This window comes from Priapulus caudatus, unplaced genomic scaffold (genome assembly GCF_000485595.1).
Source record: "Priapulus caudatus unplaced genomic scaffold, Priapulus_caudatus-5.0.1 Scaffold261, whole genome shotgun sequence".
Taxonomy (NCBI): Eukaryota; Metazoa; Priapulida; class Priapulimorpha; order Priapulimorphida; family Priapulidae; genus Priapulus; species Priapulus caudatus.
Window position 1 is genome coordinate 244,409 of NW_014577322.1, and position 8,439 is coordinate 252,847.

At 43.8% G+C, this 8,439-nt stretch overlaps 1 protein-coding gene across 2 annotated transcripts in view; it reads left to right on the forward strand.

Annotated features, from left to right (window-relative positions):
• LOC106808226 (protein odd-skipped-related 2-like) overlaps positions 1 to 8,403 on the forward strand; it is a 24,396-nt gene extending 15,993 nt beyond the window's left edge. Inside the window, exons 2-6 of one of the 2 annotated variants that reach the window (XM_014810850.1) lie at positions 4,984 to 5,354; positions 5,698 to 5,871; positions 6,220 to 6,458; positions 6,839 to 7,055; positions 7,947 to 8,403. In XM_014810850.1, coding sequence (XP_014666336.1) covers positions 4,984 to 5,354; positions 5,698 to 5,871; positions 6,220 to 6,458; positions 6,839 to 7,055; positions 7,947 to 8,228 — 1,283 coding nt within the window. In that variant the 3' untranslated portion in view covers positions 8,229 to 8,403. The remainder of the gene's footprint in view (positions 1 to 4,983; positions 5,355 to 5,697; positions 5,872 to 6,219; positions 6,459 to 6,838; positions 7,056 to 7,946) is intronic. The other variant, XM_014810851.1, reaches the window with a different exon arrangement.
• Positions 8,404 to 8,439: the final 36 nt, after the last annotated feature.

The window sequence follows — 8,439 nt, forward strand, 5'->3', positions numbered from 1 at the left end:
GGGAGAGAGAGAGAGCGAGAGACAGCGAAGGACCGAGAGAGAGAGGGAGAGAGAGAGAGATAGAATAGGGAGAGAGAGACAGCGAAGGACCGAGAGAGAGAGGGAGAGAGAGAGAGAAAGAAAGAGAGAGCGAGAGAGAAAAAGAGAGAAAGAGAAAGAGAAAAGAGAGAGATAGGGTATTGAGAGATAAATAGAAAGAGGGAGAGTGGAATAAAAATGGGAAAAGGAAAGGGAAAGGGAGCGAGTGAGAGCGAGCGCGATAGCGAAGGAGATCGGACTAGGAGAAAAGGCATGAACAAAATCGCGCCGACGGATTGGCGTAAAGTTTATAGTATAGACTGGGATTTAATCGTACAATCACCTTCAGTACATTACCACAGCATTCCAACGTTAAAGACATTCGAGCGCCATATTTTCATTCGCTCACATCATGTATGCTGTGCCAATTAATTCGATCGTTAATTCGCGGATGTGTGCGGTATAACGCTGTAGACAAAAACTCGCCAGTTTCCCGGATCGGTGTAGACGAATTAATTTCACTTTATTACAATTCATCATTGTGCGCGGGCGCTGCGAGACAAGAAACACGAATCAACGGGTCTTAGACATGTCCGGAGCAATCACACGTCGTTCGTCTGCCAAACACATCAAATGCTACCGTTTGATTCGGCCAGTGATAGTGTTGCAAAACCCTCTGATCAGATGCGGCATCTCTATGTCTGTATAATATCAGTAGTACATAATAGAGATCTCTATCATGTACTCTTGATAATATGAACTTGTGGCTATGGGTTTACAGCACTACAATAGCAATTACAATTGTAATTCAATAGTAATTTAATTAATATAATTATTAAATACATGTAATAGTAATTAGTATTACGATGCCTTAGGCACACTGGTCGAACTAACCTAGTTGTGCTGTTTGCGTCTGCTCGCTTCCTGTGCGTCAGACCTCAGTGGCTCGTGAAGCAACGAACTTAGGGCGTTGCAGTAAAATACGCTGAACATTATATACCTGTGTACGCCTGTCGGTTGGAGTGTTGACCAGCCGTGATGGATTGCCGCTCTTGTAGCAAGCCGAACGTTCGGCTGCTAACACAACTCATCAAGTAACGGCTAACAAATGTGGGAATGGCAACATGCAGTCGCCATGGTACCGATATGATGACGCATCGATCTCTCGACACTCTCAACTACAATTCACCTGTTTCTGCACATGTCACACGCGACCAGATGTTTGGTTGCTGAGTGTGCTTGCAACCAGTAGGGGACAAATTATTCACCCCTGCTACCAGCCAACGCGCGTAATCTTCTACTGGGTATCTCTCGCGTAGATTTCGCATATTTAAACGTGCATCCATCTCCATATCAAAAAGCTAAACGTACATTATTTAGTATTATAATAATGTGTTATTACATTATAATTACACGCATAATAATACATAATATTATAATAATGTTAATAATACATTATTATTATATACCTATATAATTTGCTTGCTATATAATAACCTTACCTATATAATAATAGTGTTTTATTACCTCTTGGGCGTATCCATCGCATTATTACTGCACGCCATACGCGTATTATTGTGTTATATAAGCCCATCTTTGTACGTTATACGTCTGTAATCATTGTAGATCATACGCCTGGCACTGTACATTATGAATTTCAATGAAAATTGTTTCTTTTATTGAAATAAATACGATTCCACCATATATACATATCGAACATGTCAGTAATTAATAATATTGCCCCTATATAATAAATTATTATTAATTTAAAATAATAGCGACACAGGAGATGAGCCTGCCATAGTTGTCGGTATAGCATCTAGCATTTTCCATCCAAGTGACATAGCGCGTTATATACAAGCAATCGTTAATTTAGTCGGGGCGATCACTATTGCATCAATCACGTTTTTTCCTCCATGAAAAAGACTGTCCTCAGTACATGTATATGTATTTGAATTACATGCAATAAAGATTTAATAACAATCATCGTTTATATAAACTCTGCCCGAGGTTGCGTAATTTTCCTGGTCCAATCAACACGGGTAATCAACGGGTTCAAACACGGGTAAAAGCGAAGGGAGATGGAATCGTGTACGAATTCCCATACGACGCGTGTCTTCTATCTTAGTAATACGAGACACGAGTTATTGGAAGAGCGCCGAATTTCAGTTGCATGTGTACATCTAGGCGGCCTGTAACAACTTGGGGGCCCTACCTGTATACAGTAGTGCAATTATACGGCCCATAACGTAAATATTTGTCGTAGGCAATCGACGGAAAGTGCTTCCAAAGTGAGCGCAAGTGTTTTTCGTCATTCACGAAAGCAGTTTGGCAAATTTCTAATGATGCCTTGGCGCGGGTCGTAACTGCCACAGATGCAGACTTGCTCCGTGATATATTGCGCCGGTCTGCCGTTCTCTAGCCCCCGCTTGCTTTCACGGTATCCGAGCGCGAGCGCAGGATCCTGCATTTTCTAAATCGCTCGCCCGGACAAGCGTACGCGTGGTCTAGACGGACTGTAACGTCCCAGTAACCGAGCCCAAAGGGAATCTTAACGACTCTGTGGGGTCAGTCTATGTGCGCGGCCGATAAAATGCTATCCACTGTGTATTAATTGGCGCTGTTATAAGTTTTCGACACGTAGTGGCAGTCGATCTATAGATATCGTCTGCTGATCGTGATCGCGCGCGTTTTTTTGCCGGCGAGTACAGATAAGAGATAACCGAGTGGCGCTCGCGACTCGATAGACGGTTACCGCCGTCTTTTCACTGTGTTGATAGTCTATGGTGTAGTGAGGATTCGGAGAGACGCGGGTGCAAGTCTAGTCGATTTTGGTCTCCGGGAGCTGCCGTGGTCGGGTCACGACGAGCGCGCCAGCTGGTATCCTGTCGCTGCCAGGCGGTACCTGGTAGCGGTGACACCTTGCCCCCTGCCGCCTCACACCGCCTCGCACCGCCTCGGACCGCCATGTGACCGAGAGCGTGAGAGCGCGCGGGATGGCAGCAGATACACACGCGCTGCACGCCTGGCTCTGTCGCCATCAGCGTCTGCGACTGCGTGGGGTCAGTGACGTCAGCACGGTAGCGGGGCGCACAGCAACGACAAGCGGCCTGCGAGCAATTATCACACGATCGCGCTGCTGCTGGAGTCTGTAACTACAGATGCGTGCGTTTACGCTATCAACTGCATATAGTATAGGTTATTTAGAGTTGGCACTGGTTATAGTATGTTAGTATATATATGGTTATCTGGTATAGATAGAGTTGTAGCGAGAACCCGGGAAAGAGCTACCAGATGATTGAGCCACGCAGCGGGAGTCTGCAGGTGTTGGAAGGGGTGGGGGATGTGATGCGTATGTGTAGCTTTGATATAGGAAGACGTGCGAATTAACCCCACGTGTCTCTTCGTCTCGCAAGCTAGGCTGCATTTTACCAAAGACCCTATATACTTAATACTATATACTATATAGTATATATGGTCTTTGATTTTACCAAGAGTCTATAATAGAAAGTATGTCTTCTGTAGTAGATACGTAGTCTTCTATTATTAATTCTTGATTTTACGTGATGCGGAAATGTAGCTGCTACTAATGTTAGTCGAGAGATATATTTTGGGTCTCATTCGCATACTAGCTTTCTTTTACAGTGTTCTCCCTTGCCCCTCTAGATCTATATCTCTCTTCTCCTTCCACCCGCACTTGCTCTCTCTCTTTCTCTGGCTCCCTGCATCTCTCCCTCTCTACCGGGATTCTTCGTTCCCTCCTCTCTTGCCTTCTCGCTCTCACTCGGTCTCTTTCCGTATCCTTTTCTATCATTCTCACTCAAGTACATACACTATCCATGCCTTCCACACTGATGTGATATTTCATTAACGAATGATGACATGAAATACTGCGTGAGCGCCGACAATTTCAATTTACACGTGATAGGCGATGGAGATATGTGTATTATAGTTAGCATGGCTTGTCAACCCAACCCTTAGTCTTTCGAGACGGCATATATCGCAAGATCGGTTACTGATTTATGACACCGTGTGCCTACTAGAAAGAGTCGGGAACGCTTACTAAACGCTGATTGTGAAACATTTACTAGCTCCGATAGCATCTAATGCTTCCCGAACTACTATCGTGTTTAAAAAGGCGTACACTAATTTAACTAAAAACATCTTGTCCAAATACACAGCGTTCGTTCGCTGCACGCGCACTAGAAACCCTCATTCGCGGTTATTTCGCGAACGCAGCTGGCGAGGTTTGTTCGGTGCGCGTATTATATTCAAATATCGTAAATGTTGTAACTTAAATATTGATGCCTGTGGTTATTCAGACCAGCTGTCATTGCTAGAGACGATGTCACGAGCACGCACGTATAGCGAAATTCGAAGAGCTCGTTATCGGGGTTTTTTCTTCGAGTGTGCTTCGCGCGGTTGCAATTAGCCTAAGAGCCAATTTAAAAGGAAAATAGACATCCATTATAACACTTAGATTTTTGCATTCCAGTGCGGTGTAAAAGAATCCAGAAAATGTAACGTCGTAGTAAATCGCTGTTGCTGTGAGCCTGGGTGTATTATTATCAGGAGTGTATAATATATATATATATATATATATATATATATATATATATATATATCTACAAGACCGTACAATATCTACAATATATGCTTAATACGCTCTTGATATATATATATATATATATATATATATCAATATAATATACACTCGTGTTATCATGTTATGACATATAGCTCTAGTACTATAGCCCGCGTACAGTTGCCGCAGGCCTGCTGCTATAGTACTAGAGCTAGTTATGATACACAGGTCCTAGCTGGGCAGCCTTCTTACACATTAGACGCTAAAATGTTAGACCGCGATACCTCTCGCTCTTGTTTACCAAAGATGGCGGATGTGACTAACAACGGTCGGTGTGTTTATTCATCACGTTTTCATCGATGATGTTTTTTTTGTTGCAGCGGAGACGCGAACGGAGAACAGAGTTCCACCGACGCCACCTCTCACGCCCACATCCGCCGCAGTAGCGAGTCTGCACGTACAACAGCGCCCTCCAGCGACGGATTTGTTTCCTAGTGGGGTGCTGTCGCCTGCGATAGGACTGAGCGGGTTTCACCCGATGTTGGATGGCTACTCCACGCATCCTATCCACATTCCCATGCCCGTCTATCCGCACATTTCGCCGGCCGCGTATCCGATTTTCCCGATGGCCTGCTCCGGTATGGGCGGTTGGGCGTACCCATGTTCCTACCCTCCGATGTCCATCACCGATATTCAGATGCCAGCGTCAGCCCGCACTGGGGATTACCGCGAGGGCGTGCCTTTCATCAAGGTATAAAACGAAGTGTCCACGTTTTCCTCAATAAAAATTCAATTCTATAGTTTTTTGATAGAGTGTAAGTTTACGTGAAACTTACACTGTTTTAAAAAATAGAATTTGTATACCAGAGTAGTTGGTATCCGACATAATGAGATATATATATATATAATATGATATAATACGATGTAATAAATATATACATTGTTACAATAAGTATATCGTTATATATCATTGTTAATTCAACATTGTTTATTAGAGGATGATTATATATTATATCATATATCTAACGAACACAGGTGCAATAATTATATATATATATATATATATCTAACGCTTAATACTCTCTATTGATAAGCAGTATGAGGCGAATGAATACTACATTCCTCGGGCAATGGGGCCACCGTTTGCTTCGCGGACGGAATTTTCTCCTGGGAAAAAATTCGACTTTGCTCACCTCGCTAAAGCTGCGACAGAGGACGCGGAAACAAGAAAATCAGCAGAGCAGATAGCGTTTCCCAGTAAACGCCAGGTAACCGATTTGCTGACACCACTATCCTCGATTTTTTTAGAAAAAAGTAATGTTATTATTATTAATATTTATATATAATAATATATATAATAATTTATGTATACATTATATATTTATATATTATTATATAATAATTTATATAATAAAATATTATAATGATATTAATAAATATAAACGCACGTGCGAACCACAGATTTGAGAATCATTCTCAACAATTTATACATCCAATAGCACCCTCGTAAGTCCTCAACGAATGCTGTAGTTGTGAACAAATAATATTCAGCGGTAATCTTTCGTTAAAACGCCGTTCCATTACTGCCAGAGATGAACCCATGCTTTTCACTTCAGTTGGCGCCGTTTCGGGGTTTCCCGTACCCGCCCCACCGCTTCCAAGCGGAGAAGTCCGCACGACGCGCTCCCGTCCCGCGCCGAGGCAAGAAAGAGTTCATCTGTAAATACTGCCAGCGACACTTCACCAAGTCCTACAACCTGCTAATCCACGAACGCACGCACACGGACGAGCGTCCCTACACGTGCGACATATGTCACAAAGCCTTCCGGCGACAGGACCACCTGCGCGATCACAGGTAACCGGTTGTTAATGCCACCACATATTATATATATATATAATTAATTATATTATATTTTATATTATATTATATTTTATAATATTATTATATTATATATAATATATATATTATTCTCAGACCGGATCGGGTGTCGATATACGTAGGTGTATGGTTGTGCTAGCTAACATCCTATAAAAAAAACAATTTTACGAAGCATTGAAGTTTGCGAATTCGTCGCAAAAATTTCGGTAGTTTATGATAAGAGGACCTCACATGCGTGTTGGCGTATATCTATAGGTACATACACTCAAAGGAGAAGCTGTTCAAATTTCAGGACAAAATTTTCGCATAAAAAGGTTTAAAGTTTATAATACGGGAGTGCGTTGGCGCATCTTTAGGTACATACACTCGAAGGAGAAGCCGTTTAAGTGTCAGGAGTGCGGTAAGGGATTCTGTCAGTCTCGCACGTTGGCCGTGCACAAGATCCTGCACATGGACGACTCGCCGCACAAGTGTCCGACCTGCGGACGAAGCTTCAACCAACGCAGCAACTTGAAGACGCATTTGTTGACCCACACCGACATCAAGCCGTACAACTGCGCAGACTGTGGCAAGGTGAGAGGGCCGCCGTATAGTGTAGCCAATGCGTACAATGTGTACCAATGTGTACCAATATTTGGAGCACATGTACAGCAAGGAATATTAGTGCTCGTGCTAATATGTATTGAAGCCGGACATATAATATTGGAAGCACGTGTACAGCAAATAATTAGTGTTCATGCTAATAATATGTATTGTAGCCTGGCATACGTCCGTAGTACGGGCATGGTACCTAGTCACTCTATACCGCTATAATTATCACAAAACCTGCTTGTCTGTGGCTAGATGGAATATCGCCATTTTGCGTTTTTGTAACGAATTTAGGATTAATAATTTGTTCTAATTAATCACGCTAATTAAATCGTCGATACTTCTGCACTAATACAAGGCGAACGAAATTCTTTTCACAAGAATAAACAGACTATTCACAAGAAAATCAGACAATAAAAACGTCTGCATGGTGATAAATCAATCGAGAGCAAATGAGATTCGCTGCTGCGTTAAAACAGTGGCGCAGAATTTGAGGGCGTGAAGATTGTGGAACTCCTAATGACCACAGACCTCATCGTGCATTTAAACATCGTTAAAACAGTGATTTAGTCATCGTTAAAACAGTGGCAGGATTGCGTGATTGTGGAACTCCTAATTACCACAGACGCCATCGTGCATTTAAACGTCGTTAAAACAGTGATTTAGTCATCGTTAAAACAGTGGCAAGATTGCGTGATCGTTGAACTCCTAATTACCACAGACGCCATCTAAAATTTAGACATCGTTAAAACAGTGGTGCAGAAAATTTGAAGGCGTGAGCATCTTAAATATCGTTAACAGACGCCATCTTAGATTTCGATGCTAAACCGAGACAAAGTGCGCGAGCTCACGCGGCCGTTCGTTTGCGTTCAATAGGTGTTCCGGCGCAACTGCGACCTCCGGCGCCACAACCTGACGCACACGCTTCAGCAGGGCGTGCACGACGGCGTGTACACGTCCAGTCAGCTCCACGGTACCTTCCCAAACAGACTCGTCATCGTGGCAGGAGGCGGCGGGGATCCGCCCGCCCAGTGTCCGATGGAATCGCGGCCGGCGGAAGCGACGTCGGCACCGATGGATCTAGCGGTGAGGAGCAGCGGCGACGGAGGTGGAGGGCAGCCGACGACTCCGGACGTGTACGTCGACGTCGGGTGCTAGTGGGCTAGTACGGCGATCGTTAGCTGCTAGTGTCTGCTGCTAGTACGGCGATCGTTAGCTGCTAGTGTCTGCTGCTAGTACGGCGATCGTTAGCTGCTAGTGGCTGCTGCTAGTACGGCGATCGTTAGCTGCTAGTGTCGGCTGCTAGTACGGCGATCGTTAGCTGCTAGTGGCTGCTGCTAGTACGGCGATTGTTAGCTGCTAGTGGCTG